General features: G+C 38.8%; 1 protein-coding gene across 8 annotated transcripts in view; it reads right to left on the bottom strand.

Moving 5' to 3' along the window:
* Window positions 1–18,869, bottom strand: part of PPEF1 (protein phosphatase with EF-hand domain 1) — a 158,094-nt gene that overhangs the window by 2,068 nt on the left and 137,157 nt on the right. For all 8 annotated transcript variants that reach the window (XM_070366540.1, XM_070366541.1, XM_070366535.1 and 5 more), the window contains 4 exons: window positions 16,584–16,769; window positions 15,057–15,199; window positions 6,190–6,296; window positions 2,674–2,837 (listed from right to left, as the gene is read on the bottom strand). In XM_070366540.1, the coding sequence (XP_070222641.1) occupies window positions 2,674–2,837; window positions 6,190–6,296; window positions 15,057–15,199; window positions 16,584–16,769 (600 nt within the window). The remainder of the gene's footprint in view (window positions 1–2,673; window positions 2,838–6,189; window positions 6,297–15,056; window positions 15,200–16,583; window positions 16,770–18,869) is intronic.

Below are 18,869 nucleotides of genomic sequence, written 5' to 3'. Positions count from 1 at the left end.
TCCTTGGAGACCCAACCCTCTTAAATCAGATAAAAGACCATGCTCTTGTGTTCTGTAGTGTCTTCAGCCTATGTTCCTCAGAGGATGGTCCAAAGTGAATCTGGAAGGAGTAAATAACAATAGCCAATATTTATTGATAGCACCTGTGTGCCAAGCTCTGCATTCAGAGTGTCTATGGATTATTTCATTCAGTCCTCAAAAACAGGCCCAAGGAACACAACCATTATTGTGCCCATTTTACAGACTGGAAGACAAACAGGTAAAGTAAGTTTCAGAAGGTTCACATAATTGGTAAGTGAGATTTAAATCTTGGCCTGAAGCCAAGACCTATGAGCTTAGTCACCATGGTAAACTGTCTCTCAAGTGAAGCCAAAAGTCTCCTTCCTGTGGATATTTTAGCTTCCCATGTGTACATTTACTTCCTTTTCTCTAATCAACTTTTCATCTCCCCTGCAAACAATCACCCCAGTCCTAGTTCCCATCAGCTCACTTTCAGCCCAATATTGTAACTAGTTACTGATGAGTACCGAAGGTCTGACAATTCTCCCTGGGGTATTCCCATTTTAATAAGAAATTCTAAATTTTAAAATTCTTAATGTATAAGATATCAATAAGTCTATACTTTGTTGTTGTTGTTCAGTCGCTCAGTTGTGTCCGACTCTTTGCGACCCCATGGACTGCAGCACACCAGGCCTCCCTGTCCATCACCAATTCCTGTAGCCTACTCAAACTCATGTCCACTGAGTCGGTGATGCCATCCTACCATCTCATCCTGTCGTCCCCTTCTCCTCCTGCCTTCAATTTTTCCCAGCATCAGGATCTTTTCCAATGAGTTGGCTCTTCGTATCAGGTGGCCAAAGTATTGGAGCTTCAGCATCAGTCCTTTCAGTGAATATTCAGGGTTGATTTCCTTTAGGATTGACTGGTTTGATCTCCTTGCTGTCCAAGGGACTCTCAAGAGTCTTATCCAACACCACAGTTCAAAAGCATCAATTCTTTTGACATTCAGCCTTTATGGTTCAACTGTCACATCCGTACATGACTACTGAAAAAGCCATAGTTTTGACTAGACAGACCTTTGTTGGCAAAGTGATGTCTCTGCTTTTTAATACGCTGTCTATGTTTGTCATTGCTTTTCATCCAAGGAGCAAGTATCTTTTAATTTCATGGCTGCAGTCACAGTGATTTTGGAGCCCAAGAAAATAAAGTCTGTCACTGTTTCCATTGTTTCCCCATCTATTTGTCATGCAGTGATGGGGCCGGATGCCATGATCTTAGTTTTCTGAATGTTGAGTTTTAAGCCAGCTTTTTCATTCTCTTTCACCTTCATCAAGAGGCTCTTTAATTCCTCTTTGCTTTCTGCCATAAGGGTGGTGTCATCTACATATCTGAGGTTATTGCTAGTTCTCCTGACAATCTTGATTCCAGCTTGTGCTTCATCCATCCCAGTGTTTCTCATGATGTACTCTGCATATAAGTTAAATAAGCAAGGTGACAATATACAGCCTTGACATATTCCTTTCCCAATTTTGAATCAGTCCATTGTTCCATGTCTGGTTCTAACTGTTGCTTCTTGACCTGCATACAGGTTTCTCAGGAGGCAGGTAAAGTGGTCTGGTATTCCCATCTCTTTAAGAATTTCCCACAGTTTCTTGTGATCCACACAAAGGCTTTAGCATACTCAATGAAGCAGAAGTAGATGTTTTTCTGGAATTTTCTAGCTTTCTCTATGATCCAGCAGATGTTGGCAATTTGATCTCTGGTTCTGCCTTTTCTAAATCCAGCTTGTACATCTGGAAGTTCTCGGTTCACATACCATTGAAGCCTAGCTTGAAGGATTTTGAGCATTACTTTGCCAGCATGTGAAATGAGTGCAATTATGCAGTAGTTTGAACATTATTTGGCATTGCCCTTCTTAGGGATTGGAATGAAAACTGACCTTTTCCAGTCCTGTGGCCACTGCTGAGTTTTCCAAATTTGCTGGCATATTGAGTGCAGCACTTTCACAGCATCATCTTTTAGGATTTGAAATAGCTCAGCTGGAATTCCATCACCTCCATTAGCTTTGTTCATAGTGATGCTTTCTAAGGCCCACTTGACTTCACACTCCAGGATGTCTGGTTTTGGGTGAGTGAGCGTGCCACTGTGGTTATCCAGGTCATTAAGATCTTTTTGTATAGTTCTTCTTTGTATTCTTGCCACCTTTTCTTAATATCTTCTGCTTCTGTTAGGTCCATACTGTTTCTGTCCTTTATTGTGCCTATCTATGCCCAAAATGTTCCCTTGGTATCTCTAATTTTGTTTCTTGGTATCTATACTTACTGGCAGTTAATAGGAGTGTGTTGAGTGTTTTAAAAAGTGTATTACATGAAATGCAGATTTCATATCTGCTCTTCTGCTGAACAGAACTTAAGACAAGAATCACATATTTGACAGAGATTTGCTCGCAGAAACTTTTTCATTCTTCTCATTTTGGCTATCCTTACAACACACAAATTTCCTGAACAGATCACAACATACCTGGAACACCCCCCCTTAGCTGTTTTCCTAAGACTGCCATGCCCATCCACTAGCCAATTCCACTTTCAACTTTTTCAAAGAACTAAGGAACTCATAAGTTGTCCAGAGGATATTCAGTGCCAGCCAGGTTTTAACTGGTGTTATTTCACTTACCTCTTTCACAGGTTTCTGAATGTGGACATCCTGGAAGCCAGACATGTAGTCAATATTTCCATCTTTGTCTGTGGTTACCAGATGAGAACTCAGTGATCTCCATGGTAAGTTCAGCCCCAAAACATTCTCCATTGAAAAAGCCCACTGGCCCATTGAAAGTTTTCCTAATGGCAACAACAAAGCCCATATAATTGGTTGATAAGTTGATTTTTAAAAAATGCAACCTCATCAATGGAGCAAGCAGACAGCCTGGGTTTTGAGGTCTGGGTGCCTCTGCTACCCTTTATCATCTGTCTACCAGACCCCACAGCTCTGAGGGAAGATTAACTAAAGAAAGCCTTAGAGGTTCCATGGATCTTTTCCTTACTGTTATGGGTAAGTGATCAGAATTTGGGTATGCTAGATCTTTTTCCCTTTTTCTTACTAACAAAGTAAGGTATAATTATAATAGAAGACTTGAAAACACAAAAGGATATAAAAGATAAGATTACTTTTAACATTTGAGCATATTGCTCATGTCTCATTTTCTTAGGTAGTATCCTTTCATCCTCTAATATTACATGTAGTATTTAAAAATATACTTTTGCTTTCTGATTATTAAAGATACGCTCATTTGAAAGGATTTTGAATAAACAGAAAACATTACTATTTCTACTGTTTTTCTATGTATATAAACATGGACATAAAAAAAGGTACAATATTTTATATTTCTTAAAGCCAAATATACGTTGTACCATATGTTTCATATATGTGTATTACATATGGCAACACACACATACACAACAAACATAGATATTCTAACCTGATTCTTTACTTACAATCATGGACATGCATCTATGTTAATAAACATAAACCTACATCATTCTTTTAATGGCTGTGAAATTATTCCATTATTTTCTTAGGATCATTCCTAGAAGTAGAATTGCTAGACCTAAAGGTATGTACATTTTAAGGCTTCTGATATATTTTGCCAAACTGCTTTCAAGAAAGAGTAGTCATTTGATACCCCCACCAAGACCATTCACCACACACTTAGCTGCTAAGGACAAAGGTTATTTAGAAGTGTATTCCTCATTTCCAAGCCCAAGGGGATTTTCTAGCTACCTTATGTAATTAAGTTGTAGTTAATTTCACTATGTCAGAGAATTTATTCTATATGTTTCCAATACAAAATTTGTAGAGATTTGCTTTATGTTCCACTTAATGGTCAAACATAAATGTTCCATTTATGCTTGACAAGAGTGTATATTCTGCAATGTTGGATAGAGTTCAACATATGTCTTTTACAAAAAGTTTGTTAAACTTTTGTCTGTTTATACTTTCAGTTCCTGAGAAAAGAGTGTTACAATCTCCCACTATGACAATAGATTTTTCAACTTCTACTTGTTCAGTCCATTTTTGTTTTACACAGTTTTTAAGGAGACTATATAAATAGGTACATACACATTTCAAATGGATTCAATTAGAAAACTGAGTATTATTATAAAGTATCTCTTTATAGTTCTAATAATGTGTATCTCCTTGAAGTCTACTTTGTCTGATATTAATAGAGTTGTTCCCACTTTGTTTTTTTTCAATGTTTTGTATAGATCTTTCTAGACTTAAAATGAGGTTATAGCCCAATAAACCTATAATTAGTTGAAGATATAATAAATAAAAAATGCATTTAACACATCTAACCTACTGAACAACATAGCTTAGCCTAGCCTACCTTAAATGTGCTCAAAACACTTACATTAGCCTAGAGTTGAGCAAAATTATCTAATACAAAGCCTATTTTATAGTAAAGTGTTGACTATCTCATGTAATTTATTGAATAATGTTCTGAAAGTGAAAAATTGGCTGTATGAGTACGGGATGGTTGTAAATGTATCAGTTGTTTACCCTTGTGATCACCTGGATGGCTGGGAACTGTGGCTCAATACTACCACCCAGCATGAGAGAGCATCATACTATATATTGCTCGTCTGGGAAAAGGTCAAAATTCAAAATATGTTTCTCCTCAATGCATATGGCTTTCATACAATTTTAAAGTCAAAAACTCGTAAGTCAAACCACCATAAATTGGGGACAACCTGTACATATGATTCCACTGTCTACTGGCTTCTGTTGCAACTTTTGAGAAGTCTGATGTCACTCTAACTGTTGTATCTTGAGCAATGTGTGTTTCCTCTGGTTGCTTCTAAGATTTTCTTTTTGCTGTTGGTGTGCTGCAGTTTCACCACAAGTGTGTATAGGTGTGAATTTGATTTTATTTATCCTATTTGAGAATCACTGTTCCTCTTTACCTGTGAGTATGAGTTCTTTCAACAATTCTGGAAAACTCTCAGCCATTATCATGCAAAATATATTCTCTCTTACTGTCTCTCCTCCTGGGACCATGCTTAGATGTATATTAAACATTTTATTCTTAATCTTTCTAATTTTTTTTAGCAATATCTAATTTTGTATTTAACCCATTCATTATGGTTTTTAACAAGTTATTTTTATATCTATATAAAATAAAAATGGTTTTTTAGATCATTTTAAAATGCATACTTGTGACTCCATCTTTCATTTCTTTAAACATTTTCTTCCCTAGTAATTTTTACTTTGCATTTGATAATCCCAATATATGATATCCTTGGGAAACTAAATCTGTTGCTTATTGTTCCTGCTGACTCTCACTCATGCTCTCCTTGTTTGTTTGGGGATCTTTGGTTGCGACCTCATATTAATTGATCTCACTCTCTGGATATATTAGTGGTGCAAATTAGGGATACTTCCCATGAACATGGATTTACATTTGCTTGCCAGGAGTCAGGGCACTACAGACCTAGGATTACTCTGGTCACTTTGAGGATCTAGGCCTAATGTTGGAAGTCTCAAATTCAGCTTACTCATCTTTTCTACTATCCTACAGTTAATCCCAAGATTGACTGCTACAGCAATATTAGCATTTGCCCCCAAGACAATCGAGCCTATGATGCTTGCTTGCTGCTCCATGCTTTAACATGCAGCTTTAAAAATCCACTAGCAGGGAGAGGAAATATAGCCTAGAGATTTACTTTAATTACTGTGAAGCTCATAAATGCATTAAAATCCGGCATCCTCTAGAATCTGTCTCTTTTTTTTTTCTTTCTTTTATTTTTTTTACTTTACAATATTGTACTGGTTTTGCCATACATCAACATGAATCCACCATGGGTGTACACGTGTTCCCAATCCTGTACCCCCCTCCCACATCCCTCCCCATACCATCCCTCTGTCTCTTAACAGGAGGACTTTTGAGAGTATCTAGTCTCACATACTACCAGAATAGAAGTCAAATTCAGGGTTGTTGTTGTTAAGTTGAAAGACGCTTATTGAAAAGGAAGAATATGCTTTTTTCCAAGCATATAATGGATTATATTTTATCTCTATCATCCTTCAGTGGTAAAAGTAGAAAACTGAGCTTTTAAGACAGCAAAGAAAATGAAAACTAATCTGTATAGAACCTGGTATGTTCAGAAATGGTAAGCATTAAATTTTTTTTACCTGATTTATTGCGGTCTTGAAGTTGGAAAGCTCGAATGAGGTCAGTTTTTCGTGAAATCATTCTCTCTTTTAACATCCTGATGGCACTACTTTCAATAGCATTCACCCTATATTAAGAAAAAAACTGTTAGGTGAAAGTTACATAAGTCATTCTGTTCTGTTTCATTTTAATATACTGTGTTGCCACTTATCAGATTCTACATTAAATAAGTTTCTTAACCTCACATGTAACATATTATTAGGTGGTGAATGTGTTTATATGTGTGTGTGCACATGTTTTGTGAAATTTTAAAAGGATTATCACTGGTGTTTTCTTTTTGGTTTCAAAGATTCACATGAACAATTAGTGCATGAGAATGTCCAAGACAAGAAGGAAAACAGAGGGACTTGCTATAGAAGATGCTGGAATTTATCTTAACTTACTTAAACTAAAGAGCAGGCATTGACACAAGAGAAGACAGACACGTACCTGAATAGAATATAATGGAATTTTCATAAATACAGCTAACTATATATGGGAACAATATATATGATGAAGCAAGTATTAAAATTCAGTAGAAAAGGACAGTTTTTAAAATGGGGGCTAGCATAATTAACTCAATGTCTGGATGCTAAATTTCTACCTCAGACCATTTACAAAAATAAATTCACAATAAAGGAAGAACAGAGAAACAAAGTAGTTATCAGTCACATATCCCTCAAAAAAGCAAAATGGCATACGCAAATCCAACCATATCAAAAATAACATCATAGGTGAATAGATAAACAAATTTAAAAAAAAAAAACAGAGATTGTGAGACTGGATTAAAAAAACAAGATCCAACTATATGTTGTCTATAGGAGACACACTTTAGCTTCAAAGATACAAAGAGTTTGAAAGGAAAAAGTATACCATGTAAACACCAACCATTAGAGAGTTAGAGTGGCCAAATTTATAGTAAACAAAATAGATTTTAAGACAAAAGCTATTACTAGAGATAAAGAGGGATATTTTATAATGATAAAAGAACCAGTCAAGAAAATGGCAATAGCTCCAAATTGATCTACAGATTCAAAATAATCCCTATCAAAATCCCAGTGGGCATATTTTGCAGAAGTTGACAAGCTGATTCTAAAATTCACATGGAAATCAATCTTAAAAAAGAAGAGCCAAATTCAACTCACATTTCCCAATTTCAAACTTACAAAAAACCTTTACTAATCAAGACAGTGTGTCACTCACATTAGGACAGATATATAGGTCGATGGAATACAACTTAAAGTCCAGAAATAAACCCATACCTTTATGGTCAATTGATTTTGGACAACTGTGTCAAGAAAGTCAAATAGGGGAGGGATAGTCTTTCTAACTGATGTTGCTGGGACAATTAAATATCCACATTTTAAAGAATGAAGTTGAACCCCTACCTCATACCATACACAAAAATAAACTCAAAATGAGTAAAATATAAATCAAATGTAAGAGCTTAATCTATAAAGATAATTTATAAAATTATTGGAAGAAAACATAGAATAAATTTTCACGACTCTGAGTTAGACAATATCTTTTTAGATACATCATCACAAGCAAAGAAGAGAAAATAGATATATTTGATTTCATCAAAATTTAAAACTTTGGTGCTGTAAATAATAACATCAAGAAGGTAAAAATACATCCTACAGAATAGGAGAGACAATTTACAAATCCTATATCTAATAATCCCTTCATGGATCACAGCCTTCTTGAGGTGAAGGGGCTTGCATAACTCAATGAAGCTATGAGCCATGCTGTGCAGGGCCACAGAAGGCAGACAGGTCATAGTGGAGAGTTCTGACAAAATGTGGTCCACTGGAGGAGAGGATGGCACACCATTCCAGTATTCTTGCCATGAGAATTCCATGAACAATATGAAAAGGAAAAAAGACATGACACCAGAAGATTAGCCCCCCACATCAGAAGGTGTCCAATATGCTACTGGGGAAAAGCAGAGGGCAATTGCTAATAGCTCCAGAAAGAATGAAGCAGTTGGGCCAAAGCAGAAACAATGCTCCATTGTGGATGTACCTGGTGGTGAAAGTAAAGTCCGATGTTGTAAAGAATAATATTACATAGGAACCTGGAATGTTAGGTCCATGAATCAAGGTAAACTGAATGTGGTGAAGCAGGAGATGGCAAGAATGAGCATCGACATCTTAGGAATCAGTAAACTAAAATGGATGGGAATGGGCAAATTTAATTCAGATTACAATTATATCTACTACTGTGGGCAGGAATCCCTTAGAAGAAATGGAGTACTCCTCGTAGTCAACAAGAGTCTGAAAAGCAGTATTTGGGTGCAACCTCAAAAACAACAGAATGATCTCAGTTCATTTCCAAGGCAAACCACTCAGCATCACAGTAATCCAAATCTATGCCCCAACCACTGATATAAAAATGCTGAAGTTGACCTGTTCTATGAAGACCTACAAGACCTTCTAGAACTAACACCAAAAAAAGATGTCCTTTTCATCATAGGGGATTGGAATGCAAAGGCAGGAAGTCAAGAGATTTCCCAGAATAACAGGCAAGTTTGGCCTTGGAGTACAAAATGAAGCAGGGCAAAGGCTAACAGAGTTTTGTCAAGAGAACACACTGTTCACAGGAAACACCCTCTTCCAACCATACCTGGGAGGACTCTACACATGGATATCATCAAATGGCCAATACTGAAATCAGACTGATTATGTTCTTTGCAGTCAAAGATGGAGAAGCTCTATATAGTCAGCAAAAACAAGACCAGGAGCTGACTGTGGCTCAGATCATGAGCTCATTACAAAATTCAGACTTAAGGTAGGGAAAGCCACTAGGCCATTCAGGTATGACCTAAATCAAATCTCTTATGATTATACAATGGAGGTGACAAATAGATTTAAATGATTAGATCTGGCAGACAAGACTGCCTGAAAAACTACTGATGGAGGTTTGTAACACTGTACAGGAGGTGGTGACCAAAACCGTACCCAAGAAAAAGAAATGTGAGAGGACAAAGTGGTTGTCTGAGGAGGCTTTACAAATAGCTGAGAATAGAAGAAAAGAGAAAGGCAAGGGAGAAAGGGAAAGAACTGAATGCAGAGTTTCAAAGAATAGCAAGGAGAGATAAGGTCTTCTTAGTGAACAATACAAAGAAATAGAGGGAAACAACAGAATGGGGAAGACTAGAGATCTCTTCAAGAAAACTAGAGATATCAAGGGAACATTTCATCTAAAGACAGACACAATAAAGAACAGAAACAGTAAGTACCTAAGGAAGGAGAAGAGATTAAAAAGAGGTGGCAAAAATACACAGAAGAACTACACAAAATAGGTCTTAATGACTCAGATAACCACGATGGTATGGTCATTCACCTAGAGCCAGACATCTTGGAGTATGAAGTCAAGTGGGCCTTAGGAAGCATCACTACTACAAACAAAGCTAGTAGAGGTGACAGAATTCTAGCTGAGCTATTTCAAATCCTAAAAGCTGATGCTGTGAAAGTGCTACACTCAATATGTCAGTAAATTTGGAAAACTCAGCAGCTGCCAAAGGCTGGGAAAGGTCAGTTTTCATTCCAATCCCAAAAAAGGGCAATGCCAAAGAATGTTCAAACTACTGGACAATGGCATTCATTTCACATGCTAGAAAGGTTATGCTCAGTATCCTTCAAGCTAGGCTTCAGCAGTATGTGAACTAAGAACTTCTAGATGCACAAAGTTGGGTTTTGAAGAGGCAGAGGAACCAGAGATCAATTTGCCAACATTTGTTGGTTCACAGAGAAGGCAAGGGAATTCCAGAAAAACATCTACTTCTGCTTCACTGACCATGTTAAAGCCTTTGACTATGTGAATCACCACAAACTGTGGAAAACTCTTAAAGAGATGGGAACAGCAGACCACCTTATCTGTCTCCTGAAAAACCTGTATGCAGGTCGAGAAACAACAATTAAAACCAGACATGAAACAACAGATTGGTTCAAAATTGGGAAAGGAGTATGACAAGGTTGTATATTGTCACTCTGCTTACTTAACTTATATGCAGAGTATATCCTGCGAAATGTTTGGCTGGATGAAGCACAAGCTGTAATCAAGATTGCCAGAAGAAGTATCAACAACCTCAGATATGCAGATGATACCACTCTAATGGCAGGCAGTGAAGAGGAACTAAAGAGCCTCTTGATGAGGGTGAAAGAGGAGATCAAAAAAAGCTGGCTTAAAACTCAGCATTCAAAAAACTAAGATCATGGCATCCGGTCCCACCACTTCATGGCAAATAGATGGGGGGAAAGTGGAAGCAGGGACACATTTTATTTTCTTGGGCTCCAAAATCACTGCAGATGGTGACTGGAGCCATGAAATTAATAGATGCTCCTTGGAAGAAAGCCATAACAAACTTAGTGTATTAAAAAGCAGAGATATCACTTTGCCGACAAAGGTCCGTCTAGTCAAAGCTATGGTTTTTCCAGTAGTCATGTACGGATGTGAGAGTTGGACCATAAAGAAGGCTGAGCGCTGAAGAATTGATGCCTTCCAACTGTGGTGTTGGAGAAGACTCTTGAGAGTCCCTTGGACAGCAAGGAGATCAAACCAGTCAATCCTGAAGGAAATCAACCCTGAACTGGGAGGACTACTGCTGAAACTGAAGCTCCAATACTTTGGCCACCTGATGCAAAGAGCTGACTCATTGGAAAAGACCCTGATGCTGGGAAAGATTGAGGACAGGAGGAGAAGGGGGGGCAACACAGGCTGAGATGGTTGGATGGAATCACGGACTCAGAGGACATGATTTTGAGCAAAGTCCAAGTGATCGTGGAGGACAGAGCAGTCTGGCATGCTGTATCCCTCAGGTTTGCAAAGAGTTGGATATGACTTAGCAATCAAACAACCACAATATCTAATAAGTGACACAAATATAGGATATATAAACAACTCTAACAATGTAATAGTAAAAAGTGTAATAATTCAATAAAGAATGAAAAAAGGTGGGAATTCTCTGGCAGCACAGTGGCTAGAACTCTGATTCTTTCATTGATGGGGCTTGGTTCAATCCCTGGTCAGGGATCTGAAATCCCATAAGTCACATGGAACAGCCAAAAAAAAGGAAAAAGGATCTGAAACAGACATTTCTCCAAAGACAATATACAAATGTCCAATAAGAACCAAAAAGATCTTCAAAGTCAATGGTAGGTAAGGAAATACAAATCAAAATCAAGACCTCACATCCACTAAGATGGCTATAATCAAAAAGATCATAACAAGGGTTGTCAAGGATGTGGAGAAATTGGAATCCACATACATTGCTGATGGGAATGTAAAATCATGCATTCCCTTGGAAAAGAGCTTTCAAGTTCCTCAAAATATTAAACGTAAGAGTTGTTATAATTCTACTTTCAGGTATATACCCAAAAGAAATTAAATGTATAACAAAACCTTGTCCACCAAAGTTCAAAACATTACTCACAGTAACCAAAAAGTAGAAACAATCTACATTTCTCTTTTAAAAAAAATTATTTTATTTATTTATTTATTGGCCACGTGGCATGTGGAATCTTAGTTCCCCAACCAGGGATAAAACCCATGCCCCCTGCATTGGGAGCTCAGAGTCCCAACCACTGGGCCACCAGGAAGTCCTAATCACATTTCTATTAGCTGATAAATGAACAAAGAAAATGAGGTCTACTGATACAATGCAATGTTATTCAGCCATTAAAATAAATTGATACATGTTACAAAGGGAATGCCTTGGAGGAGTGCATGGCAACCCACTCCAGCATTCTTGCCTGGAGAATCCCATGAACAGCGGACCCTGGCAGGCTATATAGTCCATGGGGTTGCAAAGAGTCAAACATCACTGAAGCGATGAGCACATGCATACAACGTGAATGAACCTCAAAGGCAGCGTACTAAGTAAAAGAAGCTAGTTACAAAGACGACATATTATTTAATTTCATTTACATGACATATCCAGAATAGGCAAATCTATACAGAGAGAAAACAGACTGGTAGTTGACTAGAGTTGTGATGAGGGAGGTGATAATGATGAATGACTACTAATGGATACAAGTTGTCTTTACAGAATGGAACAAACATTCAACAATTAGATTATGGTAGTGAGAAGGCAATGGCACCCCACTCCAGTACTCTTGCCTGGAAAATCCCATGGACGGAGGAGCCAGGTGGGGCTGCAGTCCATCAGGTCGCTAAGAGTCAGATACAACTGTGCGACTTCACTTTCACTTTTCACTTTCACATATTGGAGAAGGAAATGGCAACCCACTCCAGTGTTCTTGCCTTGAGAATCCCAGGGACGGGGGAGCCTGGTGGGCGGCCGTCTATGGGGTCGCACAGAGTCAGACACGACTGAAGCGACGCAGCAGCAGCAGCAGCAGTGTTACACAACTGGGTAAATATACTAAATATCACTGGATTGTATACTTTAACTTAGTAAGCTATCATGAGAAACGCTGGGCTGGAAGAAGCACAAGCTGGAATCAAGATTGCTGGGAGAAATAGCAATAACCTCAGATATGCAGATGACACCACCCTTATGGCAGAAAGTGAAGAGGAACTAAAAAGCCTCTTGATGAAAGTGAAAGAGGAGAGTGAAAAAGTTGGCTTAAAAGCTCAACATTCAGAAAACGAAGATCATGGCATCCGGTCCCATCACTTCATGGGAAATAGATGGGGAAACAGTGGAAAGTATCAGACTTTATTTTTTGGGGGGCTCCAAAATCACTGCAGATGGTGATTGCAGCCATGAAATTTAAAGACACTTACTCCTTGGAAGGAAAGTTATGACCAACCTAGATAGCATATTCAAAAGCAGAGACATTACTTTGCCAACAAATGTCCATCTAGTCAAGGCTATGGTTTTTCCAGTGGTCATGTATGGATGTGAGAGTTGAACTGTGAAGATAGCTGAGCGCTAAAGAATTGATGCTTTTGAACTGTGGTGTTGGAGAAGACTCTTGAGAGTCCCTTGGACTGCAAGGAGATCCAACCAGTCCATTCTGAAGGAGATCAGTCCTGGGTATTCATTGGAAGGACTGATGCTGAAACTTCAATACTTTGGCCACCTCATGCGAAGAGCTGACCCATTGGAAAAGACCCTGATGCTGGGAATGATTGAGGGCAGGAGGAGAAGGGGACGCCAGACGATGAGATGGCTGGATGGCATCACCAACTCGATGGACATGGGTTTGGGTGAACTCCGGGAGTTTGTGATGGACAGGGAGGCCTGGCGTGCTGCAGTTCATGGGGTCACAAAGAGTTGGACACGACTGAATGAACTGAACTGAACTGAATGTAAAATTAATATGGAGACATTTTTCTATCACAGGTGAAAATCCAAAAGATAAAATGAAATTATAAAAATGTGATTTCATAGAACTAAAGCAATATCACGACATCAACAAAATATATATAACATGCCTGTAAAAGTCCTCCATCCCTCAAATGCAAAAAATTCCTAAAAATATATCAGAAAATGACAAATGGTCCAATGTAAAATGGGGGAATATGATAAACAGGAAATTCAAAGAAAAGAAAACACAATGTCCAAAAACAAGATGGATAAACTCAGCTGTATAAAAAAATGCTAATTAAAATAATTAGATTTACCATTTTTATCCATCAGTTTGTCAAAAATGAAGAAGGGTAATAAAACTGGAGATTAATGAGGATGTGGAGAAATTAATATGCTGTTTTCCAGATTGTTAACTGTGACAACTTTTTTGGAGTACCTAGCAAAATTTCAAACATATAAATCCCACATTTTAAAATTTCATGTTTAAAACAAGCACTAAAAACTTATGAATATGTGTATATATGTATGTACACATATACACACAGAGGAATGTTTGTTACAGTACTGCTTTTAAGTACAACACCCTGAAACCAATCTGGATGGCCATCAATTGAATACAATTTAGCTATCCATAATTGTTATGGCATACATATAGTATAGAATATTATGCATCTACTACAAAGAATGGGTTAGGTCTACATGTATGAACTCGGAGTGATGTTCATGATACAGTCTTTAGGGAAAGAGTCAGTTGCAGAATAGACTGTGCAGTGTGATTCTATCTTTGTTAAAAAAAAAAATGTATGTATGTTGTTTACTGTCTTTCTCCTTCCACTGGGATATGCTTTGATGATGAAAAAGACTTTTGCCTATTTTGTTTATTTCAATATCACCTGTGCCTAGAACAGTGTCTGACACATAGTAGGTGCTCAACATTTAAGTTCCATGAATGAGAAATTGCTAGTCTGTTTTTGTAGGAGCAAGGAGAAGAGGGTGGAAGGGTCCCCTCCAGGCTATTAATTTCAGCTGCCTCTGAGGAAAAAAATTACTGAGAAGTACTGGGAGAGATCACTAACATTTTCTTTATACAACTTTGTTTTAGCACACCTAACAACAAATATATTTGTTTTAGAATACAAAAATATTAAAAAGATAATGTCAAAGGGGGGAAATGAAGGTAAGGGATGCATGCCATCACACAGTGAGACACACTCAACTCCATCATATACACTTCTGGGTAGAGAAGGGACAAAGAGGCCAGAGCCAACTGGGTTGTGTTTGGGGGCAGAAAAGGCAAGAGCTTACGGGACTGGGTAGGTACAGAGACCTCCTTTTCCTTATATTCAATTAGGGACTGTTCATGGATGCTGACTGCTTTAGAACTACTGCTCTTGGTTTCAAATAAGAGCACATTCACCACTTGGTTTCCAGAATTATTTCACTTTGTTTCTACTAATGAGTAACAGGTAAGTTGTTTTCTTCAATCCCAAGGCTGCTCTTAGGCACTCTGGACTGGTTCTACGTGGTCACCATTACCAGAGCTCAGAAAGCTCCTTAGAGTATACACACCTTTGGTAAAGAGGCCTGAAGCATGTTGCCTTAGTTATTTGGTACTGGAAAAATCGAGGGGTCGTACCAGAACTCATTCTGATGTAAGCTCCTCGATTGCTACCTTCTTCATAATAATTAGACGCAGAAAATACAGTAATAACCTGGTTAAAGAAAAAGAACGTCAGGTTCACATAGTTCTCAAAATGTCCTTCAATAAAGTCAGAAACAGCTTAATTCTTAAAAACCAAAAGTTATACAAAATTCAAAATTCATACAAATTATCAAAGTCTAATGGGATTTCCTGTGATTCCACTGAAGAGAAGCAAGGTTTTTAAATCATTGTCCCCATGAGTACTAACTTCTAGCCACTCATCCCCACAGTGCATGGCCTTGCAATCCTGTATTCAATTTCAGTTCCTTACTGCTCAGTTTTGTAAATTCCAATTTTCCAGCAGGGTAAAGCTTTTATTTTTCTTTCCTTGTGATATTTGACCATTCAAAATAAAACTTGTGTAATATCACAGTCCTTTTCTTTTGTCTGTAGCTGACTGATTTACAGGGCTCAGGGCCCCCATCAAACCAGTGCTTCAAGGTCAGAGAAATAGTGGCTAGATAAGGGACCATGATCACTCTGTTGGGAAGGAACCAGTCTTGGGGGTGTGATGGAAGATGAAGAGTCTTGGAGCATAATACTTGTTAGTGACAGGAAAGCTGATTTAGACCTAATCCTGCCCAAATGCACATGTCACTTCAGACAAGCCACTGCTTTTTTCTGTTTTTTTTTTAATTACAAATAAACCCTAAAGAATACTTGCCTTACCATCCTGCAAAGGATGAGACTCCAATGAATTAAGAGAGTTAAGAAAAGTGAAAGTGTTGAAATAGAAGGAAAGGCCATGAAATTTGGTATTTCTTTTTAACTACTGCTGTTCACTAAGAGAAAGGGGGGCATCCCAGGACAACTTGGGGCCAGAAACCAGCTCCTCAGACCTCACCTCTCTAGCCTATCAGAAAGCACGGAAGAAGCAGAACACACTCCATTTCAGTGGTTGCTGCCAAACTGCCCACAGTGAGGGACCTGGCAGAGCTCCCCTAGTCAGTGAATAGAAGGGCAGTGTGTTTTGTGGCTCTGTTCTGCACAGGCAAGTACAAAAGGTAAAAGAGAGCAAGTGATTCACTGCCACCTTTCTGTGTTCTGGGAGGATACATACACTCTTCACCCCACTACTGGAGACTTGCCTTGCGATCAGCATAAAATAAAGCCTTTGTGTGTGTGTACTTAGGGTCCTATGTCAGTTCCTATCGCTGGGATTAGGAAGATCGGGGAAATAAACCAAGTATCTCTTGGGTAAGGGACAATGAGGCTCCTTCAAATAACCTCTGTGAACCCGACAGTCTCCTGTTCTTGTCTACCAAAGCATGGAGTTCTGTTCTGGGACTAGGGAAGACATCTTCCCATGGCCTTGAAGTCAAACATCCTGTAAAGAAAGACTAGGCCTCGAGGGAGGGATGTCGGTGAGGAGGTCACCCACACCGTTAGCTTACCTTCCCATCGTGGCAGATTTCATACCCTTCAGGCTTACACTCATGAGATCTAACAAGCATCTTCAACTGGTATTTATTAAGAATCTTGGAGGTAATGTCTGGTCCAAAGTAGCAGCCCCCTCCTCGGTTCGTGTTTGGGTAGCAGCCTCTTTTGCCTCTGGGATCACTCCAAAGGATATCGATAACCTTGGAACAACAAATTAGATTAGGCTGTCACTGACAAGTGAGAGTTTATCCTTCTACGTTCAACTTCTTTTCCAGAAACATTAACCCAGTTATCACAAAGTCTCACTATTTCTCACCATTTCCTAACTCTAATCCTCTTTCAAAACTGTTTCATACTCACCTCCTCCATGAATCTTTTCCAAAATAATTTCAATGCCCATAGCCACCACAATCCCATTCTACTCATCCCCAGTAACCAAACACAGCAATATTTAGTAATCACGAAGAATCAGCCTTTGGGCTTTTTTAAAATCTACATTTTTAAAATTCTATCTCCATTATTTCACAATTGCTGAATCTACAAGCTCTTTTCTCTTAAAAAGAACTTCACTGCCATGTTAAAAGCAGAAAGTCATTCCCCACAATGAACACACATTTATTTGGTGTTTTCAATTATGTTCAAACAGGTATGCTAGGTCTCCCAGCTATGGTTTTGGCCCTGGTTTTTGTCCTATTGAATAAACAGAATGAGAAGGCCTTTCCCCATCACAGATATAGTCAACTGTTCATCCAAGAATAGCTTCTAAAGCATCACCTTCACTTTTTGCCCCACCACCCCCTTGATGAGTTCATTCTCAGCTTCAGCAGTATATTTAGCCACTGACTGGTTTCCACAATGTGTTCTCTTGAATCCACAAGTATGTTATTAGTATAATATTTCCTTTTGGAGTTGAAACAGCAAATGCAGGCTGCATGATACTCAGGACTGAAGACCCAAGTTTCTAAGAATTTTTCATGAAATTTGGGGGCTCCCTGTTTGTACCTCTAATCTACATGAAACATTTCTTTATTTAAACATCTCCTATGGCATCCGGTCCTATCACTTCATGGGAAATAGATGGGGAAACAGTGTCAGACTTTATTTTTCTGGGCTCCAAAATCACTGCAGATGGTGACTGCAGCCATGAAATTAAAAGATGCTTACTCTTTGGAAGGAAAGTTATGACCAACCTAGATAGCATATTCAAAAGCAGAGACATTACTTTGCCAACAAAGGTCTGTCTAGTCAAGGCTATGGTTTCTCCTGTGGTCATGTATGGATGCGAGAGTTGGACGGTGAAGAAGGCTGAGCGCTGAAGAATTGATGCTTTTGAACTGTGGTGTTGGAGAAGACTCTTGAGAGTCCCTTGGACTGCAAGGAGATCGAACCAGTCCATTCTGAAGGAGATCAGCCCTGGGATTTCTTTGGAGGGAATGATACTAAAGCTGAAACTCCAGGACTTTGGCCACCTAATGCGAAGAGTTGACTCATTGGAAAAGACTCTGATGCTGGGAGGGATTGGGGGCAGGAGGAGAAGGGGACGACAGAGGATGAGATGGCTGGATGGCATCACTGACTCGATGGACGTGAGTCTCAGTGAACTCCGGGAGTTTGTGATGGACAGGGAGGCCTGGCGTGCTGTGATTCATGAGGTCACAAAGAGTCGGACACGACTGAGCGACTGAACTGAACTGATGGGAGCTTCAGTAGTAGTGTGAAAAACTAGCTTTAGAGCTAAAGCTATGCAACCTTGGAGATCAAACCAATCAATCCTAAAGGAAATCAGTCCTGAATATTCTTTGAAAGGACTGATGCTGAAGCTGAAACTCCAATACTTTGGCCACCTGATGTGAAGAACTGACTCATTTGAAAAGACCCTGATGCTGGGAGAGATTGAAGGCAGGAGGAGAAGGGGACCACAGAGGATGAGATGGTTGAATGGCATCACCGACTTGATGGACATGAGTTTGAGCAAGCTCCAGGAGTTGGTGATGGACAGGAAAGCCTGGTGTGCTGCAGTCCATGGGGTCGCAAAGAGTCAGACACAATTGAGTGACTGAACTGACTGATGCAACCTTGAGAAAAATCTCTGGGTCTCATTTTCTTTAAAATCAGAGGTTTGGGCCAGATGACTTGTAAAGTATTGCAAAGTTCTAACAGACTTTTTTTCTAATTTTTCATAGTCAAATAGACTGTATTTTCCACATGTTTCCTTGGAGGGCATGAAGAAGCATGTATTTTAAGTTGTGCAGTTATTCCAGTGAATCCAAGTCAGATCTTAAAATGAAGACCATCTCACA

Source organism: Bos mutus, chromosome X (assembly GCF_027580195.1).
Source record: "Bos mutus isolate GX-2022 chromosome X, NWIPB_WYAK_1.1, whole genome shotgun sequence".
NCBI lineage: Eukaryota > Metazoa > Chordata > Mammalia > Artiodactyla > Bovidae > Bos > Bos mutus.
Note: the sequence above shows the minus strand (reverse complement) of the source record. Positions and strands in the feature narration are given on the sequence as shown.